The 26,436-nt window shown below is 44.3% G+C and overlaps 1 protein-coding gene and 1 long non-coding RNA gene across 6 annotated transcripts in view; one reads left to right on the plus strand and one right to left on the minus strand.

Annotated features, from left to right (window-relative positions):
• AUH (AU RNA binding methylglutaconyl-CoA hydratase) overlaps positions 1-537 on the minus strand; it is a 208,656-nt gene extending 208,119 nt beyond the window's left edge. For all 3 annotated transcript variants that reach the window (XM_042964066.1, XM_042964065.1, XM_042964067.1), the window contains exon 1: positions 262-537. In XM_042964066.1, the coding sequence (XP_042820000.1) occupies positions 262-523 (262 nt within the window). In that variant the 5' untranslated portion in view covers positions 524-537. The remainder of the gene's footprint in view (positions 1-261) is intronic.
• LOC122233036 lies at positions 1-26,436 on the plus strand. 3 transcript variants are annotated; one of them, XR_006210467.1, is made up of 5 exons: positions 1-85; positions 3,548-3,612; positions 5,700-5,857; positions 16,900-17,028; positions 25,305-26,436. It is a non-coding gene; the product is annotated as an uncharacterized LOC122233036 (long non-coding RNA). The 3 variants fall into 3 exon arrangements; XR_006210465.1 differs by lacking the exon at positions 1-85 and adding an exon at positions 684-875; XR_006210466.1 differs by lacking the exons at positions 1-85; positions 5,700-5,857 and adding an exon at positions 684-875.

Below are 26,436 nucleotides of genomic sequence, written 5' to 3' on the forward strand. Positions count from 1 at the left end.
CCCGGTTTATTGACCTTGGCTCGTCTAGAGATGAGGGCGCAAGCTGCATTTCTGTCTTCGGCGCTGAGTGGGGCCACTTTTACAGGTAAGCTGCTCCGTAGCACACCTTTAGGCACCGAAAGCACTACCTGCGTGCAAAGCTGGGGTGGGGGAGGGGAGGGGTCTCGACCGGGGCCGCGCAACAGACGCTGACGTCAGCCCGGACGCTTGACCTTGCGACCCCTTCCCAGGACCCGCGGCCGCCAGCGCCGCGCCCCTCACCTCGGTTCTCCTCCTCCAGGTACCGCACCCGCAGCTCGTCCTCCGTCTTCACCTCAGAGCTGTAGCCCCTCCGCGGGGCTGAGCCCCCCGCCACGGCCGCCCAGCCCCGGGCCCACATCGCAGGGCCGACCCGCGGGCCCGTCAAGGAGCCGGGCAGCCTCCACCCGGGGCCGAGCCGCGCACAGCAAGCGGCCACCAAGCGAGCGCGGCCGGCCTGCAAGGCGCCCAAGGCCCCAGGCGCCGCTGCCGCCGCCGCCGCCATCTTGTATGTTTACGGCGTGGGCCCGCGGCTGCCGCCCCGCCCCCGCCGCGCGCTCGCCGCCGCGCGCACGCCGGGCACGCCCACGTCCCGCCCCCCGGAGCCTCTCTCCGGTGCCCGTCCGCGCCCTAGGCCCCGCCCCCTCACCGCCTCGCCCCGCCCAGACCGGATGACGGAGCGTTCCGGGAGCCTCTGGCCCGGGCCTCCCCGGCCTGGCGCGCGCGGTCAAGGCTCATCCAGCAAAGGCAGGAAGAAGTAGTTTTCCCAGACTGTGGAACGGTTTAGGAGGCCGTGTTCCATAAGAACTCCACGCTCTCCCCGGCATACGCCCTGGGGTCCCAGCTTAGCTGCAAAGGTGAGCTGAAATGTTTGAGCTCCCGTTTGGCTGGCTGGGGAGCAGCTCTGCGCCGGACTCCCGTTTACCCGTGTACGTAAGAGACACAGGTCATCCGTTAAACGTGCCCGTGAACATCCTCAGGGCATGCTGCGCGGAGTTCAGGAAGTGGGTGGGAACAGCAGGTGGACTCGCCTGCCCGGAGTCCAGAGTCCTGGTAAGGCCCCGTGGTCTTGACAAAATGGGCTCAAGCCAAACCATCTGCTGAGGCGGGACTGAGAGCATATGGCTCTCCCCTCGGCCTCAAACGCAGAATGTCAATCCCTTGTGTAGGTGTTCATCAGAGGAGTTTGACATGTTCTCCTGCGTGGTTTCTCTCCGATCTCAGCCAAGACAAGGTGGGCTTAGGAGGACTGTTTGAAAAGTATGCTGCTATGAGCATACTCCCACTGCCACGCACGTTTCTGCCGTAGGTCGACCACGCGTTTGGATCCTGTGCAAAACCTTCTTCCATGTTATACCTTCAGCTCTGCCCAAAGTGGAAAGAAAAAGCCAGCTGGGTCCCATGAGTGCATCTGCTGTGCGGCTGCTGTTGAGGGCACATTTATTCTGCCTTCTGTAAAGTGCCACTTCTGAAATTTCTCTTGAAGCAGAGGACAAGGAAAAACTTTGCCTCTTCTTATATCTTTCCCCTTTCCTTGTTTTTGTTTTTTTTTTTTTTTCAGGAATACCTTGATCAATTTATTTAAGTGATTTTTCATGTATGTGTAAAAGTTATGTATGATTTTTAAATGTATATCTGACAGTCCTTTTGGTAAGCATAAAAAATCCTAAATGATAAAAAGTTCATCTTTCCCCTCTTCTGATACTCATGTTCACTTTGGTGCTGAGAAACTCAGGAATTTTATTTATAGCTCAGCTGTTGGAATTACTGTACAATCTAAATTATTGTACACTTTTATTAGAAGCTAATTACTTTGATATCTTTATGTTGGCTCATCAACAGATTATAAATTCAAATACAGGTGTTCCAGAACACCTGACATAATGCTATTTAAAATAATATAATCTTGGGCGCCTGGGTGGCTCAGTCGGTTGAGCGTCTGACTCTTGATATCAGCTCAGATGGTGAATTCTCCTGCTGAGATCGAGTCCTGCGTCAGGCTCTGCACTGACCACTTGGAGCCTGCTTGGAATTCTCTCTCTCCCTGTCTCTCTGCCCCTCCCCTGCTCTTGCTCTCTCTCAAAATAAATAAATAAATAAACTTGAAAGTAATACAACCTCATACAAACTTCCAGTTGTAAAACAGATAAGTCACAGAAAGTGCAGGGCAGGGATAATAGTCAATAATACTGTAGTAACATTGTGTAGCAACAGATGGTAACTGCACTTACTGTGGTGATCTTTTGTGATTCATATAATTGCCAAATAACTATGTTTTACACCTGAAACTAACATCACGTTTTTTTAAAAGACAGATAAAAAAAATTTTAATTGACTGCTATGATGCTAAATAAAATATTATTAAAGAAAGAAGCAAGTAGGGGCACCTGGATGGCTCAGTCGGTTAAGTGTCCAACCTGGGCTCAGGTCATGATCTCGCAGTTTGTGGGTTCGAACCCCGTGTCAGGCTCTGTGCTGACAGCTCAGAGCCTGGAGCCTGCTTCAGTTTCTGTCTCCCTCTCTCTGCCCCTCTCCCACTCACGCGTGTTCTCTCTCTCTCTCTGTCTCAAAAATAAACAAACATTAAAAAATTGTTTAAAAAGAAGTAAGTAGATGAGAACGACTGTTTGGTTGCTTTAAAGAGCTATGTAATCTCTCTTTTGCCCCAATAATTGAATCTAATTACAGTGATCGTCTAGAAGGTTTTATTGTAGAACCAGGAATGTTACACACTGAAATTACCACACTGCACAGCGTAGGGAATAATAGTCGCTGGTCCTGGAGGAGGGTTGTGTGGTGACACATGGTAGCTATACTGTGGTGAGCAGGGCATAAGGTATAGAACGCAACGTAGAGACTCCAGCTCCTTCCTGAACGGTTGTGACTCTGGTTCTTACTGAAAGCAGTCGTAAGCATGTCCCAGTCTGTGAGGATTGGTTCTTCAAAGCTGATGCAAATAACAGATATCACCATGACCGTTACAACATGTCAAGTCAGACGCACTCGGCTTTGGATCCGATCTCAATAATTGCTTCACAAGTTACTTAAAGACTCTGTGCTTCCATTTCTCCATTTGTAATGCAGCTAGTATGATATCTGTTTCCACTCACGAGTTCTTTAACTCCAATTTCTTCATCTGTAAAATGGGAGGGATTGTGCCCATGTTTTATAGGCTTGATGAAATAAGCATACAAAATCTTTGGCATGAGGAAATGAGAAGAGAATAGATACTATTAACTACCACTTATCAGCTTCCTTCTTAGTCCACTTCAGACATTTAGATACGTTATTTTACTTAATGTCCAGACAACTTTGAAGTTGGTATTATTACCCCCATTTTGCAGATGAGGGCACTGAGATCAAGTTACTTAATCAAACTCTGCTGCTAGTATGTCGCGAAGCCGGAATTTGAACCTCGATGTATCTGACTCCGATCCCCATGTTCTTAATCACCGTTTGCACAGTCTCTCCCTAAATGCTAAGGCGGCCAATGAAATTTAATTCCCTTTTGTTCCTTTCTCTTTTTCAGTAAAAGATGTGCACCAGGAGCAGAGTAGGAGCCAGGCACAAGAAGCATCACTTTGGGAGAGGAAGGTAGGGCCGGAGTTTTGGGTATCCGGTTACTGTTACTTGCCATCTGTCCATAGGATTGGCCCCCTGGCCTCCAGCAAGCTCGCGGCTGACAGTCGTTTTGATTTGCCACATCCTTGACATTTTTCTAAGGCTTACTTCTATGTAATATGAAATGGGTATGATTCAGAGTGGCCAACCCTGAGCTCTTAGAATACAGCCAGGCCTGAATGGCAGAAGCCACCCCTTGTAGAACCCAGCTCTGTTGCACAAAACACGCAGGAGAACGTAGGTGTCCCTGGTAAAATGGACACTTGCCAACATGTTACCAACCACAGGTGGAGAGACAAACTAGTCTAGCAAAAGCTATGTGAGGAACAAAGCAGAACTCTGGACTTTTGGAAAACGAGACTATATTTTAAAACTATCTTGGGGCGCCTGGGTGGCTCAGTCGGTTGAGCATCCGACTTCAGCTCAGGTCACGATCTCATGGTTTGTGGGTTCGAGCCCCGCGTCGGGCTCTGTGCTGACAGCTCAGAGCCTGGAGCCTGCTTCAGATTCTGTGTCTCCTTCTGTCTCTGCCCCTCCCCCACTCGTGCTCTGTCTCTCGAAAGTGAACAAACATTAAAAAAAAGTTTTTTTAAAAGAAACTGTGTATACCCTGTTAAATCTTAATGACCTACCTACACAGTGACACACAGGTACACTTGTAATCTACATGTTCTATGATATAAAACTATGCGAAGATGATAGAAAGAATATGTATACGATTGTGTTCGAGATCACTTGGTTGTGTAATTTTAAAGTAAAGCTCTTTAAGTATTAAAGAGGCATTTTAAGTATTTATAACTTTAAGGCACAAAAAATGGTCACGGTACATTCAAAGAGGGGTGGAAAATTTTACGCATGCTTTAGTACCAAAATAAAAATCACAACAGCCCCTCTGAATTTCTTTGGGCCTCTTTTTAATGCTTTTAGATAGTCTTGTTTTTCAAGGGTTCTCTAAATCTCCAGAGTGGATTTCCTCCAAAAGCTCTCCCTTTCCCACCTACCCTGAATACTCACCTCCAAGAGGGAGGGATTGAATGGCAAACCCAGTAAACCCCATGCCCCAAGTCTTGGAAGGTCCCAGTAAGCCTCACCCGAGGACATTGTCCCCACAGAAACAGTATGGTAGGGGACACCCTCTGAGAAGGCCTCTTGACCAGACACTGCACTCCACACCCTACCAAGATTTTGCAGGTTCAACTTATAAGTACCAACAATGACCACATGTGCCTATGAGCTCCCTCCACCTACGAGGCAAAAGACAGGGAAACTGAGGCTTTAAATTGCTGAGAGTTACATAGCTATACATTACAGAGTGAAGCCTCAAATAATCGACTCTAGAATCCGAATTATTCATTGTTACCTTGTATCATCTGCTTTTCTCAAGTGATCCTCAGGGCTCTGCCCTACCCTTCCCACCCCCCACTGCCAGCCGTGGGGAACTTGACCAAACTCCTCTGTTATCCTCCTCTCTGGAAAGCTTACCCTCTGCATTAGATCCTCTGTGGTCATAATTTCCCAGATACTGCCTCTTCCTCCTGCCAATCCCTTAGTGGCCATTTTTGTGTGACTCATACACACAAACATACGTGCACATGTACACTAGGCTCTGAAGACACAGGCCACCATGTAGGCTGGGAGGGATGGGGACATTGGGGGATGATCAAGTATACGTGGCTTCTTTGGGGGTGATGGAGATGTTCTAAAATTGAATAGCGATGGTTGCATAACTATAAGAATATCCTAAAAACCATTCAATTGTACATTCTATTTGTTTAATTTACGTATGTATTTTGAGAGAGAGAGAGAGAGAGCAGGCGAGGGGCATAGAGAGAGGGAGGGAGAGAATCCCAAGCAGGCTTGGAGCCATCAGCGCAGAGCCTGACGTGGGGCTTGAACCCACAAACCGTGAGATTGTGGCCTTACCCGAAACCAAGAGTCAGAGATTTAACTGACTGAGCCACTCACGTACCCCTGGATTGTACATTTTAAGTGGATGAATTGTATGGTATGAGAATTATGTCTTAATAAAAAGAGGATATGGATTATGGCTTCTTCAATAGACGGCTGATTCTGTATCTGAGACAGAGAAAACACAAGGCAAGCCCAGAATATCTTATTGTGCGAGAATACAGTGAGATGCTCAAAGAATGGCAGAGGTGAGAAAGGACACAGACTGAAAGCGATCCTTCTGGCCAAGTCTGGGACAAGTGGAGCTTCGGTATGAATAATGCCAGCAATGGATACTAACATTTATATTTTTTTTTCTTAAGTCAGTGGACAATTGAGTAAATGGTGGAGGCCAGTTTCTCCCTGCTGGAGTGGGAGAACACAGATAAGCCAGTGGGGCAGGCAGGTGGGGGGGGGAAGGGGGGTGGGGGGGGAAGGGGGGGCTGCTGCTAGGATCACTCATGTGATAAAGGAATGGCATTGGAAACATCAGTGTAAACTCACATTTAGCTTAGTATAGATGCAGATGATTACAATAGAAATATTGAGATAAGTGCGTATACATTGGTTAGTATGTACACATATATGTCCTTGCTCTCAGCTAAGATGACCCCGAAGCAATGGCAGCTCAGTAGCAATGAGCACACTTAGTGCCCAGATCTTGGTTTCTAATACCATTCTTCAGTAAAAGTGCTCCTTGGAGAAATGGCTGGTTTTAGGATGGGCCATTATAGAACATTTACAAGATGAGCTTGAAGGATGTTGTAGAGCCAGAAAGTAAGAAAGTGCTAAACAAAACAAAACAAAAACCCACAATCATGGGAATATGTCAAAGAGACTCAGAAACCAAGTGAAAGACGTCCCCAATGGCCAGATGCGGAACAAGTTGAAACAAAATAAATAAATAAAGGAGTGTAGGATTATAAACCAAAGCGGAAAATAAGTATTCATAAATCCCATTGATATAAATAAATGCTTGAATAAACAAATGGGAAAGAAGAGACAGATCTCCAACGCAGAATTCCAAATAACTTACATAGATACTCTGCCCCCGGGGAGGAGGAGCGTAACCACTATTTAAACGTGGGCTGCACACTTCCTCTCCATTCTGCTGTTAAACCCATCCAGTGAATTTTTTAAACTTCAGAGCTGTAGATTGCTGAGATTTCTTAATCAATCACTTATTCTGAGCACATTTCCATTTAAAATTTTGAGCATATTTATAATAGCTGCTTGTCTGCTAATTCATTTAATTTATTTTTTAATTTACATCCAAGTTAGCCTATGGTGCAACAATGATTTCAGGAGTAAATTCCTTAATGCTCCTTACCCATTTAGCCCATCCACACAACCCCCCACAACCCCTCCAGTAACCCTCTGTTTGTTCTCCACATTTAAGACTCTCTTATGTCTCATCCCCATCTTTGTTTTTATATTACTTGTCTGCTAATTCAGACATCTGGATCATCTTGAGGTCTGTCTCCATAGTTTACATTTTCGCTTGTGCAGAAGCTCTGGAAAGTATGGTTTGCAGGCTCCTGAAGTTCCTCAAGATGCTTTCTGGGGGACTGCAAAGTCAACACCATTTTCATAATAATACTGAGATGTTATCTGTCTCAATGTGTTGACATTGGCATTGATGGTGCAAAAGCAGTTGTCCATAAAACCACTGGCACGTTAGCATGAATCAAGGCAGTAGCACTAAACTGTACTATTGGCTAGTTACTTAAGAATTTCTTTGATAGGGGCACCTGAGTCACTCAGTTGGTTGATTGTCTGACTTCAGCTCAGGTCATGATCTCGCAGCTTATGAGTTCGAGCCCCACATCAGGCTCTGTGCTGACAGCACAGAGCCCACTTCAGATCCTCTGTCCCCCTCTTTGCACCCCTCTCTCAAAAACTAAATACATATTTAAAAAAAGAATTTCTTTGATAAAGCCAGATAAACTATTAGTTTCTTTAAATCTCAACCTTTGGGGGGCGCCTGGGTGGCTCAGTCGGTTGAGCGGCCGACTTCGGCTCAGGTCATGATCTCACGGTCCATGGGTTCGAGCCCCGCGTCAGGCTCTGTGCTGACAGCTCAGAGCCTGGAGCCTGTTTCGGATTCTGTGTCTCCCTCTCTCTGACCCTCCCCCATTCATGCTCTGTCTTTCTCTGTCTCAAAAATAAATAAACGTTAAAAAAAAAATTTTTTTTAATAAATAAATAAATCTCAACCTTTGAGTACACATCTTTTTAATATTCCTTGTCACAAGATGTGACTCATACATGAGTCACTTTTGCTGCACAATGAAGCAGATAGAAAAAGTATGTGGTTGATTCAGCAGAACTAGCTGACTCTTTCATGAAACATCATTTCTAATTGAAAGAACAATAGGTTGTGGCATCCGGGTGGCTCAGTCGGTTAAGCATCTGACTCCTGATTTCTGCTCATGTCATGATCCCACAGCTTGTGGGTTTGAGCCCCCCATCAGGCTCTGCTCTGTCAGTGCAGAGCATACTTGGGATTCTCTCTCTCCCTCTCTCTCTGCCCCTTCCCCACGGGGCTCTCTCTCAAAATAAATAAATAAACATTAAAAAAAGAAAAGAACAACAGGCAGTCCCACTGTTCTCTCAAAATTTAGCATTTGATAGATATTTTCTAAAAAAAAAAAAGAGTCATGTGAGTGTATAACTTCAAAGAAAGTGACAATATTTTTTGCCCACAATAAAATTTGAAATTTCAAGTGAAAATTGGAATTTTGAAAAACTTGTATCCACTATCATGAGCATAAGAGTTTCCTGATATGTAAAGATTTGCCTGATGAGATCAGTAATGATATTAGTGAGTTATTTTTTTTTTTAATATTGAACAATGAAGTGTGCCAATATTTGAAAGACCTACATAACTCAATGAGTCAGTATTTTATAAATGGCCAAAACTAATGTTGTAAACTGTGCATGAATAAAAGATCCCCATTAAAAGTGCAGTATAAAATAATGGATTTTAATAGAATAGAATGTGAAATATTGCAGACTGTAATACAGCTTCAAATTCCACACTGCAACAAACATTTAAGAAACTAGCACTTGTCAAATTTTAGCATAGTATAAAAGAATATCCACAATTATCTGGAAAGGCTATTAAAATATTTCTATCTTTCCAACCATGGGAGCCACATTATCTTCATAACCTAAACAAAACCAAAATATTGCAATAGGGTGAATGTAGAAACAAATTTAGGAGTCTTGCTCACCTTCCATTAAGACAGACATCAAAGAAATTTGAAAAAATGTAAGCAACACCCCTCTTTTCATTCATTGTTTCTGTTTTGGAAAATAATAGTTACTTTCCACGAATGTGGGTTATTGATGTTAACATACATGAGATTTGTTCTTGGTTTTTTTTGAATTAATAAATACTTTTAGATTTTGTCACTTTTAATTTCTAATGTAAATATCAATAGATACAGTATGCAAAACAAAATCCTGTTAGGATCCTCAGTAATTTTTGAATGTAAAGGGGCCCTCCATTCAAAAAGTTTGAGAGATACTGCTTTCAATATGGGTCATGTTTTACTGTTTATTCATGTGTGTAATAATTTTGGGTTATATTCTAGACATTATGTGACAGACTATAGACTCTGGATTCTGTCGTTCACCTGAATAGTATGATTATTTTGTTTTAGCAGGTGGTTAACTTATCTGAACATGAAGTCTGCCTCTCTCACAGTGGGCAGTGCTGAGATCTTTCGTTGGTTCTTTTAGCCTTAGCTGTGTTGCTTGGAATCATCCATGCTCATGCATCAAGGGCCAGCCAGAGATTTGGGCAGCATTTACACACATAATTTGGGGCACCTGCTCTGTAGCTCCATCCTTCCTGAGACTTCTCCCTTTATTTTCCAGCTTTTGTGGTTGCCCCAAAGTCTCTCCTCTGATATCTCAACCAGTACATCTGCAGGTGTCTTAGTTTTAGCCTCCATGAATATGCACACCGAGGCTCGTCCTCACGCAAAAAGCTGTAAAAGCGGGAAGCTCATGAGAACTGTACCTTTCTTCTAACTGTCAATTCCCCTCCAGTTCCTTCCTGCACTCGCCTCTGCAGTGCCTCCACATGGTTGTTCTGTAAATTTTGCCCCGTGTGAGTTACTCTGCCAATACCGGGACAGAACTCCAAACGAAGGCAGAAATGACTCAGTTGTACTTCTGAGGGGGAAAAAAAAAAAACGCTTCCTGTATTTGATATCACAATACCTAGGATCTTTTAGCAAGTTACTTAGAAAATAGAGTCAGCAGGGAAGGGAGACTTCTCTCATTCCTCTTGTACATTTTTTTTTACCATTTACATTTTTTAAACCATATTCAGTGATTCTTTGATCATTTTAAAACAATAAAAAAAGAAAAGGAAGAGAAGTTGAAAATATATTGCATACAGGCACCAGGGTGGCTTAGTCAGTTGAGCATCTGACTCTTGATTTTGGCTCAGGTCATGACGTCACAGTTCGTAGGTTTGAGCCCCATGTCGGGCTCCGTGCTGACAGTGTGGAGCCTGCTTAGGATTCTCTCTCCTTCTCTCTCTGCCCCTCCCCTGCTCTCTCTCTCTCTCCTTCTCTCAAAATAAATAAGTAAACTTTAAAATATGTATATTGCAGAAACTAAGGTCACTTTTTCAGTAACAGCATGGCAAGAGCATGCCCTCTGGATTCAAACTATCTAAGTTTCACCAGCAGCGATCCCTCTTGTTAGCAGTGCAAGCTTGAGCAATGGACCTTCATCTGTAAGACGGGGAAAATAGTATTATTCCCTCTCTACAGTTGTTTGAGGATTAAGTGAGATTACATATATAAAGCGCCGAGTGCTTTATGTTACAAACATTCTGTAAGTATTAGCTGTGATTATTACTACTTTTAAGACACAGTTTCTTTAGCATTGAGCTATGATGTCTAAGACAGTATACATTGAGGTAGGATAAAAAATATTAGGACTTCTGCTTATATCTTACCCCTTTCCATAACTTTTACTTGTGCGTGTTTATGTGCACACACATGGAATTATATGCTTAAAATTTTTTGCCCTCTTCCTGATGGCATGTGTGATTTAAAAAAAAAAATTAGAGACTATTGGCTCAGAGATTTAATCAAAACCCAGAAGCATATTTATACTCTCCAAGAAGCATTTTCATTCTCAAAATGAAGCTTCTTTCATTGGAGACCACAAAATATCTTTAAATCATTAACTAATTATTTTAAGTTTGCCCACCTGTCCTGGGGGATGGGAATATGCCCACTTTGGACTGTGGTCCAAAAAGCCAGTGTGCTACATTTATCTGCAACCCCAGCAGTCAATGAAAGTTCCTTTGTCAAATCCCCAAATCGAGAACAGCGTGTTGCCTGGGATACTTAGTTTATATTAAGCAACCAAATTTATAAATAATTCAGGAAATGAGACAGACTTTGTTTGAATAAGCAACATTCCTATAGACATGCCCAATAGCAAAACTATGTATGTCATCTCATCTAAAGTCACCTGACAATTATGTATCTCCAAATTAGAAAGCCCAGTTAAGTTAAATGGGGGCTTGGGAGACATGGAAGGAAGACCTGACTTTTAATCCCCATTCATCAACAACAGCGCAAGCCTCTGTATTTCCCCACACATTTGTCACATGTTATGTCTGCGATTGGCTGCCACTCAGGAGGTGGATGCAAGGCACGCACCACGCTGGAGACTTTGTCTTTTTTCTACAAACAGGTCGTGGTAGTAGTTAGGAGAAAGGAGAGACAATGTCAAAGTTTCGCTGGGGGGTAATCATCACATTGAAAGAGAAAGAGAAGGAGAAAGTCCCCCAATATCCTACTTATCACACTGATTGCTTTTTAAACAACCGAGATGTCTCCTTCAAGTACTAGATGCATTGGGGTGTAGAGCCCAAGGGCCAGACAGCCCAGTCTGGAATCCTTGTGATTGATGACAGTGTATCATAACCCAGCAAATGTCCTGGAATCTTCTGGCCTTTAGAGCCCAAAGTCATTTTCAGCCCCAAAGAGAAAGGCAATTTTATCCCCTATTAAATATGAGAGTAAGAACATGTATTTTTAACAGACACATCCCTGTAATGCTGCTGGTGCATGGGTCAGTTGGGGAAAATGTAACCCAGAGACACATACCGAGTTTCGTTATTTGGGGTCGAACACTCTTCTTTTTCAAGTCTGTAGGCCAGGATTGATTTCTAAATTATGTCGAAGAATGTCTCTGGCTCTTCGGGACCAACACCTGATTACTGCTAGATTGTAAGATCCAGGAGCATTGTCCCTTGTACCTCATACAGGCCATAGTATCCCGGGGTCCTCTGTAGTGCCCGAGACAAATTAGATGCTTGAAAATATTTGTTCTTCTTGTTGAACAAATGAAAATAAGGTCTGTGGCTTCCCATGAAGTCAGAACTAGGCTGAACCCCATGCCCCCCCAAATTACTTAATTTTAGTAGTATTTCAAGACCCAACATTTTGCTTTAAACTTTTTTTAATTTTTTTTTTATTTATTTTTGAGACAGAAAGAGAGAGCACAAGTGGGGGAGAGGCAGAGAGAGAGGGAGACACAGAATCGGAAGCAGGCTCCAGGCTGCGAGCTGTCAGCACAGAGCCTGATGCGGGGCTCGAACTGGTGAACCACGAGATCGTGACTTGAGCCGGAGTCGGACGCTAAACCGACTGAGCCACCCAGGCACACCCCCCACACAACAATAGGCTTTTAAGCTAGAATTGTAGAGGATATAGTGTTGATCTGTTACTGTTGTAATAATTCTCACAGTATCAATAATTACATTATTGTTTCTTTAATTATAGCATTTTTTAAACATTTCATTCTTCAGTGGGGTCCATGAATAAAGTGACAATATTTAAAGATATTTTTAGATGTCTGAGCTATCTACACGTTCTAAGCTGTTTTTTAGTTAAAAGATTATTTCGACTTTTTACCTTAAATATCACAGATTGCGGTACCTATAAGTGTGTGTGACAGACTTAAATGCTATGATCAGTGTATTCTTCTGCAAGCAATGTGGTATTCATTTAATAATGTGAACTTTCAGAATAAGATTGAGTTGCCCAGGAAGTTCTGCTAGAATTCTGTTGCTAAAAATGTAACAACTAATCATCTCGACATTGTGTGTGCAATCAGAACACAGGGCTCCCGTACCCAGGTACAGAGCTCCAAGAGCTTGGGACACCACTTGTATCATTGATACTGTGAATGGTTTTCCGCTCTCAAGTACTGGGTGAGTTTGCAGAACTGATGGGTAATTCACACCTTATGCCGGTGGTTCTCAGCCCCTAGCAGAACAATAGAATTACCTAGGAAGCTTAACTAATAATGATGGTAATAATACACAGGTCTATGCAGTCATCTCTTCCCAAACAGAGGACTGGATATCCTAATTTTGTCCCTTGGGAGGTCTGTTTGTCATCTGTTTGGTATCATTTTACATTGGGAAGTCTCTTTGGTATCCGGTACCATTTTGTATTGAGGTTCTTTTTTCCCCCCACTTCTAGAAACCCTATTTCTGCTGCGTAGTTTATGAAGCCACCTGAAAATGATAAGTCTGAATAGCTCTGATTAGTCCTTGGTATTTAATCAGAATGGAGAAGAATGGAACCCTCCATTTGGGTATATTGAGTCAATGATGGTCCAGAGGGAAGGAAGTTATGTTCAGTAAGGATATTGACAAATGCCCAGGACCTTTGGTTTCTTTTGTAGAGTATGTATGATCGTTGCCACCAAGTTAAAAAGGTTTCATATCTAAGAACAAACATCAGTTCTTGAACAGTTTTGCCTCAATCATTATACACAAACCCAAGTATCTTCTGTTTAACTGGAAAAGCAAACAATAATTGAAACACTCATGTTGATGACATTTTAACACCATGTAATTAATCACTTTCTCTTTTTTGAGCTGCCAGTTTTGTTTTCACTGTAGACCTAGATCAGGGAAGGGCAATATCAAAAGAGTCATCAAACATTTAATCACATCAAGATATGAACATATGTCAGAGTTTTCTAAAGATAAGAAATTATTAAAACCAGAAAAGCAAGGTTTAAACTAAGCATACTGGTAAGGAAATATAGCTGTTTAGAAATGAGGAACTTTTGTTTAAAATGATTCAAGATGGGGCTCCTGCTGGCTCAGTCGGTTAAGTATCCCACTCTTGATTTTAGCTCAGGTCCTGAGCGTACGGTCCATGGGTTCAAGCCCCGCGTCAGGCTCTGCTCTGACAGTGTGGAGCCTGCTTGGGATTCTCTCTCTCCCTCTCTCTCTGCTCCTCCCCCACTTGTGCTCTCTCTGTCTCAAAATAAATAAATAAACGTAAAATAATAATAATAATAATAATAATAATAGAAATAAAATAAAATAATTCAAGAAATCAGTGCTACAAACAGAACAGCCTCCTGAAACTCTGCTCTTCAGTAGATAAGAGTTAACTGTGGGGTTGTGTCTTCCACTGGAGACAAAGGACTCTTTTGTTGTTTCCTGTTTTCTTTAGAGCACACTGTATATTCAAAGATCAAAGTAATATTTATCTGAACTGTTTGTTCTCTTTATCATCCATAAGCTTTTTCAGTCAAACACATTTTAATGTGCATGTTTATTTATTTAAATACACACAAATGTACATATGTGTAGTTAGATAACAATTTAAAGTCTTAATTTCAGCCTTTTAAAACAAATTAACAGTAGCAAATGTAGGGTAACAGGCAGTATATATCCCACCTACATTTACCGTCTTAATTGGAACTTCACCAAAAGCAAGTATGTATTCATAGGGTGATCGATCATTTTTGTAATCTGTATGCATTTTAATCACCAAAGATTTCAGATGACAATGTTATTTATTAACTTAATATTAGTCCCAGGGGTTAAAATCAAAAGATCTCAAGAATTATATCTAAAGTGTAACATAATCCTCAACTTTAAAAACAAAGAGGTGATGTTTAAAAGTCATACGCAGAGGGGCACCTGGGTGGCTCATTTAGTTAAGTGCCCAGCTCTTGGTCTCCACTCAAGTCATGATCTCACAGTGCATGAGATCGAGCCCCCCCTCAGGCTCCGCGCTCACAGTATGGAGCCTGCTTGTGATCTTCTCCCTCCCTCTCTTTCTCTGCCCCTCCCCCACTTGCTCTCCATCTCTCAAAATTAATAAATTTAAAAAAATAGTTTAAAAAATCACATGCAGATAGCAGAAGTGAAATAACCATGTTAAAACAATTTGCATTATTTTTTGGAGTGTACAAAAACCCATTGTTTTTATAAAACAGGAGTTATTTCTTAATTTAGTTAAATGCACATGTTTGTATTTTCATGCCTGAAAATATCGTATGTAAAGAATAATTTATCTGACCCACAAAACCAACAGAGGATATTCATAAGGTTTAAAATAATGAGGTTAGGGGCACCTAACTGGCTCAGTCGGTTAAATGCCGACTCTGGATTTCTGCTCAGGTTGTGATCTCATGGTTTGTGAGTTCCAGCCCCGCATCGGGCTTTGTGCTGTCAGCGAGGAGCCTCCTTGGGATTCTCTCTCTCTCTCTCTCTCTCTCTCTCTCTCTCTCTGCCCCTCCCCTCTTTGTGCTCACTCTCTTGCTCTCAAAAATGAATAAACTTTAAAAACGTAAAATAATGAGGTCAGAGAGAAGATACGCAGCCCTTTTTTAACTCAGAACTGCCAAACTGATATAATTTGCCCAAGAATTCAGATAAAACAGCAATATTTCTCCTGCAGCTTTTAATACAATTTATATACCTCTGCACTTACCAACAACATTTTTGAACTTGTTTAACTTACATCTAATAGTATTGATTTCTAAAAGAACTTTTTCTGCATTTTGGGCGGTCCAGGTATGCAGACGCTTCATCATTGTGACAGATTTCCTCTTGGCCACTTTCCTAAGAGAGGGAGTTATGTTGAAACACCAGCACCCTTAAAACCTTAGGAGTTTATTTTGTTAGGCAACCTATTTTGTTGTTGTTGTTGTTGTTGTTGTTGTCGTGCTCGGATCGAGGTTCTATTTACTTTTTAAGCTTTATTTATTACTGAAGTATTTTATTCAGTATTTATTACTGAATTTATTTATTACTGAAGTATAGTTGACGTACAATGTTATATTAGCTTCAGGTGTACAACGTACTGATTGTACAATTCTCTCCATTACCCAATGCTCCTCATGATGAATGTAGGTAGCCCTGCCACCACATAAGGTTATTACAATCTTATTGATTCTACTCCCAATGCTGTACTTTTCGTCTCTGTGACTTAGTTTACAACCGGAAGTTTGTGCCTCTTAATCCCCTTCACCTGTTTCACCCATCCCTCCGCCCACCTCCCCTCTGGCAGCCACCAGTTTGTTCTCTGCATTTCAGAGTCTGTTTGTTGTTTCATTTGCTTGTTTGTTCACTTGTTTTGTTTACTTTTTATTTTTTAATTTTGTAATGTTTATTTTTGAGAGAGACAGAGAAAGAACGCAAGCAGGAGGGGTGGAGAGAGAGGGAGACACAGAATCCGAAGCAGGCTCCAGGCTCCGAGCTGTCAGCACAGAGCCCAACGCGGGGCTCGAACCCACAAACCGTGAGATCATGACCTGAGCCAAAGTCGGACGCTTAACCCACTGAGCCACCCAGGCACCCATGTTTTGTTTTTTAGATTGCACATTTAAGTGAAATCATACAGTATTGTCTTTCTCTGACCTATTTCACTTGGCATAATACCATCTGGGTTCATCCATGTTGTTGCAAATGGCAAGCTTCCATTCTTTTTATGGCTGAGTAATATTCCACTGTGTGTGTGTGTGTGTGTGTGTGTGTGTGTGTGTGTGTGTGTGTGTACCACCTCTTTATTCATTCATCTATTGAAAGACATTTGATTGCTTCCATATTTCGGCTATTGTAAATAATGTTGCAACAAGCATAAGGTTGCATACATCTTTTTGAATTAATGTTTTTGTGTTCTTTGAGTAAATGGCCAGTAGTGGAATTACTGGATCCTAGGATATTTCTATTTTTAGTTTTTTTTAAGTTTATCTATTTATTTTTGAGTGAGAACCAGCATGCACACATGCACACAAGCAGGGGAGGGGCAGAGAGGGAGGATCCCAAGCAGACTCAAACCCACAAACCATGAGATCATGACCTGAGCCAAAATCAAGAGTCAGGCACTTAATTGACTGGGCCCCCCCGGCGCCCCCTCTGTTTGTAATTTTTTAACAAACCTCCATACTGTTTTCCACAGTGGCTGCACCGGTTCACATTCCCATTTTTAATTGATGCTTCTTAACTCTCTCCAGGCTGAATGAGTCCAAGGAACTTCCTCTACTTCCCACTTGGAGAGAAGGGGGAGCAGAAGCCCCCCCAGGGGCACGAGCCGGGTCAGCTGCTGTCACTGGAGAGACATGGCTGGACAGCTGGCGTCACAGGTCTGGCAGAACAGCAGCCGCTAACCCCCAGTCTGTATCCATGGCCGTGCTCCTTCGCCCGTAACCCATCCACCATCACTGGCTCTCTTTACCTCCTCTCATAACCGCATCTCTCCCCTGTCGGATGAAAGGCTCGCTCCCTTGGATAGCTGTTAAAATGGCTTCCTTGTTAAGGGAACGTGTCTTTGTTTAGCCCTTATTATCAAAGGAGGTCTTCCTTGATGTTCTAAAGTTTCAGGAACGCAGTCCGCCACTTCCGTGACATACCGTGTTCTCGTCCAACTGGTGCACTGCCATCTGAGTTACGTCGCCCGTGACCTATTACACAGCTCCAGATTGTTGCTTTAAGATACGAATCGGGCCGTATCCCCCCCCCATCGCTTGGAAATGTTGTGATCTTTGGTCGTATTGCTCTACCCTTTCGCCAACAACTTGTCAGTTTATTTTGTTTGTTTTTAGTTTTTGAGAGAGAGATAGCGAGCGCGAGCTCAGGGAGGGGCCAAGGAAGAGAAAGAGAATCTTCAGCAGGGTCCATACTCAGCACAGAGCCCAACACGGGGCTCTGTCCCATGACACTTAGATCGGGAACTGAGCTGAAACCAAGAGTCGGACACTCAACCGAGTGAGCCCCCCAGGCACCCCAACTTCTCAGATTATAGTCTGTCAATTTGCAGACCAAATTTTTTTTATTTTTTTTTTTTAATATGAAATTTATTGGCAAATTCGTTTCCATATAACACCCAGGGCTCATCCCAACAGGTGCCCTCCTCAATGCCCATCGCCCACCCCCCATCAACCCTCAGTTTATTCTCAGTTTTTAAGAGTCTCTTATGGTTTGGCTCCCTCCCTCTCTAACTTTTTTTTTCCTTCCCCTCCCCCATGATCTTCTGTTAAGTTTCTCAGGATCCACATAAGAGTGAAAACATATGGTATCTGTTTTTCTCTGTATGGCTTATTTCACTTAGCACAACACTCTCCAGTTCCATCCACGTTGCTGCAAGAGGCCAGATTTCATTCTTTCTAATTGGCACATAGTATTCCATTGTGTATATAAACCACAATTTCTTTATCCATTCATCAGTTGATGGACGTTTCGGCTCTTTCCGTAATTTGGCTATTGTTGAAAGCACTGCTATAAACATTGGGGTACAAGTGCCCCTGTGCATCAGCACTCCTGTGTCCCTTGGGTAAATTCCTAGCAGTGCTATTGCTGGGTCATAGGGTAGATCTATTTTTAATTTTTTGAGGAACCTCCACACTGTTTTCCAGAGTGGCTTGCAGACGAAATTTTGGTATTGTTTAGGACTCCGTGTAAAATACGTTGTAATTATGTTTTCAGCCGTAGCTTGGAATGGAGCCAACTTGTTATCTCCCCAATCTTTGGTTGACCGTGGTCTTGTAGCGGCAGGTGAAGAATGGGGGCCTTCCAGGCAACCCGGGTATCAGCACGGCACCAAGACAGGGATGCCCCAGGGCCCAGGGGCATCCCCTCCAGGTCCCCGCCTCCCCCATCCAAGTTTGTCACCGCCAGCAAGCCCCCTCCTGGGGAAGTTGTGTCTTCCCACAGGAATGGCGTGCCGCGGGTTCCGGGTCAGCCTGCTCTGTGCTGTACCTCTTTGTTTTATAGGGGACTCGGGTCCCCCCAAGTCTGGTTAGTTAGTATTTTCCAGGTTGTTGTAACACTCAACACACTGTCAGAGCACACACACGTGTGTGTGTATGTGCATGCATGAAACTGGTGTCTATTTAGATCCAGACTGGAACACACTTTTAGCCCCAAAGCCTGCTTGCCGACATGAAGCAGGGGTAAGAAAACATGGTTATCAAAAATAGCAACTTCAAAAGGATGGGACAGTGGGAGAGAGTGAAGGGCTCGCGTAGCTCACTCACAGGCCATTTTGCTGCTGTGAGGGTGCTCATTCTAGGTTCCTGGGTCTTTCCACAACCTCACAGAGGGGTTGCCGGAGGCGAGAACACGTATCCCCAACACCTTAATGCACCATTGGCTTTGCGTGGTCGTCTCGTCTTGTCAGAAAGAGAGCCATTATTTTTATGTTTCCTGTACAACATCTGGTCCTAAAACCCTCTTCGGATGATGTCCAAAAGTTCTTTTGCTCTTTGGCTGTTCAGATCTTTTTTCCCCCTCAGCCACTTTCCATACTTTTTCTTCCAGGTCTGTAATAAGTGACAGAGTTTTGGTTTTTGTTCATTTGTTTGTTTTTATGATCAGTCAGTCCCCAAAGTTTCCCAAGAAGAGGGGGAAAAAAAGAATTAGAAGGAACCACTACAACCCTATTAGGATGATTAAAATAAAAACCCCAACGACGCCAAGTGCTGACAAGGATGTGAGACAGCAGGAACCCCATGCATCCTGGGGGTGCAGGACGGAGCACAGCCCCCAGGAGGGGGGCTCAATAGTGTCCCCAGAGTTCAACATACACTTAGTGGATGCCTGGGAGTCCCACTGCTGGGATTTGACCCTCGAGAAATAAAACATTCTGTTCACACAGAAACTTGTAGAAGCTTTAGCCGTAATTGTCAAACACTGGACACCGCCCAGTGTCCTTTGGCACAAGAGAGGATGAGCGACCATTCCACGGGGTTATGCCCAGCAGCGAGAAGGGACTCGCAACTGACACATTTGGCACCCAGGGTCCACGTCGGGGGCCTGGCGCCCAGAGAAAGAAGCCTGGCTGCGGGCATCAAGGGTGACGTGATTCCCTTTGTCAGACAGTCTTGGAAAGACAAAACTACAGTGACCAAGTGGCTGAGAGCAGGATCTGTTTTTTCTCTCCCTCTGTTAACTCATTATGTTTTCCTAAGATTTGATCAGACTCTTCACTTCTTTAGTCTCACCTGGTGTAAGTTCCTCGGTTTTGTGATCGGTGACCGGGCCACGAGCAGTATTTTTGGGTTTGTGGGTCATACTCTGTGCCCTCGACCATGGCGATCCTCTTTCTGCCCCCAGGCAGAGTCGGGGAGAAGGTGGGGTAGGCAGGAGCCATCTGGGGTCAGCCCCCAGGCCCTGCTCCGGCTGACTTTGGCCTTGCCCACACTCCTCACAGCTCACCAACCCCGGGGACATCTCCTTCGCCTTTGGGTTTTCTGGGTTGTCTTTTCTCTTCAGATTTGATCAGGCTTCCATTGAATTTTTGGCCTGGATTTATTTCCTAATCTCTTGCTTAAAGCCTTCCTAATTGTAAAAACTCGTCAGTTTTCTCAGTCTCCTAGGTTGGAGGTCTTCCTTTTAAATACTGCTTTCATGCCAGAGAGCATTTCTGCAGTGTAACCTGGTTTTTCCCGTGCACTTAGTTGGGGTTCATCCCATAGTCATCGCCTGCTGGACACCACCAGTCCAGGCAAGTGGTCCCGGACATCCCAGCACAGAAGGACAAATTAAGCCGCTCCAAGCACTTAGATCAAGTCAGTTAAGACACACAGGGAGGAGCAAAGGGAAAGAAATAGGGTTCACTAATGGTCTCAGGGCTGGGTGCAAGCAGGTGGGTGGGGATTCACTCCCTGAATCCTCGATACGCTGTGTTAATGTCACCTGTGTGTCTGTCTGTCTTTGCTGCGTGAACCATGCCAGCCTTGTTGTCACAAGGGCCAGATGGACGTTTGAACAACGAGACCCAATCCGGAGAGGTGCCCGCAGCCAGGCACCCCTGTCCCCATCACTGTTGCCAGCCAGCTCACTATTGTGAGGGCTCCACAGCTCGGGGTTCTATTTGCATTTCTTAGACTGAGGACACAGAGGGCCAGACAGGGTGGTCGAATGAAAACCTCATGAATATTTAGAGTCACGAACCGCAGGTACCTCTTAGTCTTTCCGTTCCCTCTCTGTCCGTGTTTAACACACACATGCTCTGCTCGCGAACTTATTTTTAACACATCCTAGGAATGCTGCCGATGGCTTTCATTCTACTTGCGGATACCTTTCCGACTTAACACCTTTCCCCTTGTCTTGTTTTCTCGTCTTCTATAGCACTGTTGGCTGGTAACAAATAAGACCAAAAATAAAAAATGCCCTATGCTACCCCCCCACCCAACCTGTTGAGAAAAGGGTGTGGGCGTGGGAGAGTCAACACCATGTTGGTGTTTGCAAGCGTTTTCCTCTCTCCCTCTGATCCCTGGTGTTAGGGCCGTTAGCCCTGGCTGTTAGCACACGGGGTTTTCCTTCTGCAGCCAAATGGACCTCCCGGCACCAGGCTCCAGAACAAGACCCACTTCCTCAGTCACCGACAGAACTGAACAGCTACTGGAGCTGTCATAACTGTTGGCCTCCCCATCTTTGGGGGACCTGGTGCCCTACGGCCCAAGGCATGGAGGAGTGGAGAAGGCCCACTTCTGTAGATAGGTACCCCCCCAAAGAGAGACGGGAAAGGAAGGGGCCAAGCCACTGACCCTTACGTCCCTTGCCCCAAATGACCAGTCAGACTCTTCTTACTGTAAAGTGAAAATTCAGAAAACGACAAAAGACGAATATATGACGTAAGGGCATTGTTGTTAGATATATACTGGAAAGCACTAACCAAGTCAAGAAACCGAGAGTGGCCATCCAACCTGGAAGCTTCTTCTGTATGTCCCCTGCCACCTTCAGTAGCCACCGCAGTAACAGAACCACCGTCCTGACTTTGATGATAATCAGTCATATGAGCCCTTTTTTCCTCCGTGGGTCAAGCAGAGAGTAGAAGGGGCCCAGAGTGTCACTCCAGTGAGATCCTTCCACATGGAAACCAGAAGAGTGACGTAAGGAAGTGTTTGCTCCCAGCCTCTGGCCGTTAGTCACCAGGGAATCTTCTCAAAGTGTATTATTCCTGGGTGGTATCTTGTTGATTACTATGTCTATTTAAGTATTGAATTTATTGCCTTAAAATAGCACTAAAGTCCCAATTTCTGACACTTAAAATAACCCTAGCTTTCTTTGTAAGAGCAAGAGTTGTAAACAGTCTTATCTCTATAAATGTATATTTACCATACACTGAGTTCTCCCCCCTTCTGGCCCTGGGTCTCCTCAAGGTGCTTCGTACCTACTCAGTCCTTATATGGGCTACTATTTGGCGAATGCTTTGGGATGGGAAGATGACATTTATTTGCTTTCACCCTCAAAGTCACCATCTTCTTAAAAATGTTTTCCTTGGCAGTGTATCTACACAAGAAACAAAATTAATACGATCGAGAAAGAAATTTAAGCTCAAAGAAAAAGCAAATAGATTTAAAATCAGCTGCCTATCATATATGTTTATATGCATTTAGAAATAATTGGATACATACGTAAATTACTTAATCTTTATAGTTTAGAAGTGGAAAGCAGCTCAGAGGCTGTGTCATCTAAACTCTTCATTTTTATGGGGGAAGGAAAGTGAAATCCAGAGAACCTGATTCTTGTCAATCAGAATAAATGTTACAAATAGTACCGAGTCCTGACTCTTTCCACTGTATCAAAATAGTTACGCTGACAGTAGAGTTGGCTTCAGCACCACAAAGAAGACGTTAATATGCCGAAGTCTCGATGCGATGCCAGCGAGATAGAGACTCATTTTCAAAGCAAATCATTTCTTGAATCTTTTATTGTGAAAATATTGTATTGTAAAAAATTGTATTGATTTTATCGTAAAATCAACCTGTCACCCAGCTTCAATACTTGTTAACTGTATCAGTCAGGAAAGGCTATGTTATACCTCAGTAACAAACAACCTCAGTGGCCTTACAGCAGTTTTTTTTTTAATATTTTTTTATTTACGTTTATTTATTTTGGAGAGACAGAGAGAGAGAGAGAGAGAGAGCAGGGGAGGGGCAGAGAGAGAGGGAGCCGCAGAATCCGAAGCAGGCTCCAGGCTCTGAGCTGTCAGCACAGAGAACTCATGAACGCAGAGAACATGAACTGAGTCGGAGGCTTACCCGACTGAGCCACCCAGGTGCCCCATAGCAGTTTTTAAAGCAACAAAATGTATTGCTCTGTGTCCAGCATAGGTCGGCGGGAAGGCAAGGGTCTTTGCGTGCGGACCCGGGTTGACAGAGGCTCCAACATCAAGGCAAGAGACTTCTGAGTGCTCCATGGTGCAGGCCCAGAGCAGGCTGAGAGCCAGTGCAGACAAGGAGACGCTGCCCTTGAAGTTCCTCATTACTTCTGCTTATGCTCCATTGGCAGATCTGATGACCTGTCCGTTAGGGTACTAACTTCAAGAACATGGCGGAGTGTAAACCCCCCCCCCCTACCCAGGCCATCAGAAAGGAGGGGGGACCAGATGTTGGTGAACGTTAGTAATGTCTAATTCTGTTCTGTTTGTTTCATTAATTTGTGTGTGTGAAACATTTTAAACCCCTAAATATTGTGTCGTGTATCTCTTTAAAAGAAAGACATCCCTCTCCCACATTTTTTCTACCGTATTTGCAATGTGAGTTATAGACATTATGACAGTTCACCTCTAAATGCTTCACCAGTATGCATTTCTTTTTTAAAAAAAAATAAACTTCTAGGGGGGTGCCTGGGTGGCTCAGTCTGTTAAGCGTCTGACTTCAACTCAGGTCATGATCTCATGGTTCATGAGTTCAAGCCCCATGTCAGGCTCTGTGCTGACAGCTCAGAGCCTGGAGCCTTCTTCGGATTCTGTGTATGTGTGTGTGTGTCTCTCTCTACCCCTCCCCAGCTCACTCTCTCTCTCTCTCTCTCTCTCTCTCAAAAATAAAAATAAATATTAAAATAAAAAAGAAACTTTTAGGGCCATTGGGGTGGCTCAGTTGGTTAAGTGTCTGACTTTGCCTCAGGCCTCATGGTTCGTGAGTTTGAGCCCCATGTTGGGCTCTGCTCTGACAGTGCAAAGCCTGCTTGGGATTCTCTCTCTCCCTCTCTCTCTGTCCTCCCCCACTCACGTGTTCTCTCTCTCAAAGATAAATAAACATTTCAAAAATGGAACTTTTACTTTATAGTCACATGATCACCATCATACCTGACCAAATGAATAATGCCCCAGTATCTCCAATGTCAAGTCCTAGTTCAGCTTTCCAGCTGTCTCACGGTTGTCTCAGGACTTGCTTTTTTGTGTCCACACCAGGCTCCAGTTAAGGACTGTGCACCGCATTACTATGTCTAGTGTAATCTCTCTTAATAAAACGTAGTCCCCTCCTGTGCGTGCCCGAGCCTTGTTACACGACCCTGACTTTCTGAAGGCACAGTTATACTATGTACTGAATGCGGTCCTAAGTGTCAGCGTCCCACCTCCTGATTTTATCTGTCTCCTTTATCCTGGATTTATCCGTAACCCAGAAGGCAGACAGAAAGGCTTCATTCAACTCAGGCTAACCCTGTGGGACGAGGACGCTTCCTAGGTGCTGGTATAAAGTCCACTTGGCTCCAGGAAGGAGGAGCCGTGGTCTGATCGCCCACTGTCGGTGTCGCTAACGCTGATCACACGTGGTTCTTCCACGCGGGCTGCCTGTGCCCCTGCCAGCAACAAGGGGTCTGGGCAGTGATATTTTGGCACATGTCAGTTCCCCGCTGAGCCTCGAAGAAAAACATTTTAAGAAGCAATAGCCGTTTCCACTTGCAACTCTCCCTGGCAGTGACATTGCAAATAAATATAGAGACGCAACGAAAAGCAACAAGTCAGTGTAGAAAATCTGCTATTTGAATGTCTGAAGTTGGCAAGGGGGGCGTCCAAGTCCTAGTTAAAATGCCTCTCCTTCCAGGATTCTCCTGTGGTTGTGCCCCGGGGTCTGTGACACCAGGGCTTCTGGGTTTTTCTCCTCCCTCTTCAGCTTCTCCTTACAGATGCCTTCCTGCTCCTAAGTATGGATGCTGTCCTAGGTGCTGTCCTCTCTGCTCCTGACATGCCCTCTTGGGCTGATGTCACCCGCATCCACGGCTTCAGCTGCAGTCAGTATGCCGTGAGTCATAAATCTCAGTATATTGGTTAGAACCAGTAGGATGTATATGTATTTAGAGATACATGCATGTGTATCTACGCATGACATGTACACAGTATCTCATATATGGGAGGGAGGGATTGAGAGAGAGAGAGAGAGAGAGAGAGAGAGAGAGAGAGAGAGAGATTTATTATAAGGACTGGCTCATGCAATTATAGGCAAGTCCTAAGGTCTGCTGTGTGCAAGCTGGAGCCCCAGGGGCCTCTGGGGTACATTCCAGTCCAAGTCCAAAGGCCTGAGAATCCGGGGAGCTGATGGCAGAATTCCCAGCCCAAGGGCAGGAGGGCGTATCCCAGTGCAAGCAGCCGGATGGAGAGCAAATTCTCCCTTCCTTTTTTTGTTCTATTCAGGCTGAGGCCCACCCACACTGAGGAGGGGGCAATCTGCTTTATCCAGTCCACGTACCCAAACGTGAATCTCTGCGGAAACACCCTCGAGGACACACTCAGAAATACCGTTTACCCAGCGCCTGGGTGCCCTGGGATCCAGCAAGTTGATGCGTAAAGTTAAGCACCACATGCGGTACGCCTGACCGCTCGGCTAATGTGCCGGCACCTCTGTCCTCAACGTGTTGGAAACAACATCGGCTTGCAGAGCTTAACTCACTCTCACCCCCGATCTTTCCAAGAATACTCCTTAACATTGTGTACAACTGTGCAGCCGTTTCTCTCGCGCTCCTTGCTGCCGTTAGGGAAAACACGGATGAGAAGTCCCTCCTGCATGCTAAACTTGGCCTCATCTGATCATCCGAGCAGCTCTTCTCGGTCTCTTGGGTGACCATCTCCTCCTTCCTCACACCTGGCGTGGAGGTGACAGGTATCTAGAAGTCATGGAAGAAGAAAGTGTGAGGGTGGCTGGGGCAGGTTCTCTGCTCACCCGCGGCTTCTACCGTGTTTTGTCGGGTTCCCCACGGACCTCCTAATCTCCTTCTTGGAGGAAAAAGAAACAGGATTGAGCACAAAACGACATGTCATTATTTCAGGGGGTAGCCACGCCTGGATGACTCTACGTGGCTGTAGGCTACCCCATCTCCTCTAAAATATAATGAAATTGAAGGGAAAAAAAGGCTAAACACCCCAAAACCTGAAGAGAAAGGTGATCAGGGTGTCAGAGGTCAAAGGTATGCAGTGGCACGCTTAATGCATTTTCCTATCTTCTCAGTATCTTTCTCACTGAAAAATCTGATGACGAGTTGGCCAGTTTTTGTTTTAAATAAAACAGATTTGAGTCAGAGGCCATCTATCTTATCTGTGCCTTGCTCCCCCACAAAGAAAACATCTTAGCAATTTCTATACGAAGGTACAATTTCTTACCCAGTCTAAAGCATCTCTTCTTAAACATTATGACCTCATGCAGAATGTTTTACACGTATCTATTCAGACTTTAATAAAAACAGCCACCACTTATTCCGTATGACCTTTATTTAATTTTTTTTTTCATTTTAAAGAGAGAGAGAGAGCATGAGCAGGGGAGAAGGGCAGA

The sequence above is a fragment of the Panthera tigris genome, chromosome D4, assembly GCF_018350195.1.
Source record: "Panthera tigris isolate Pti1 chromosome D4, P.tigris_Pti1_mat1.1, whole genome shotgun sequence".
NCBI classification, from domain to species: domain Eukaryota; kingdom Metazoa; phylum Chordata; class Mammalia; order Carnivora; family Felidae; genus Panthera; species Panthera tigris.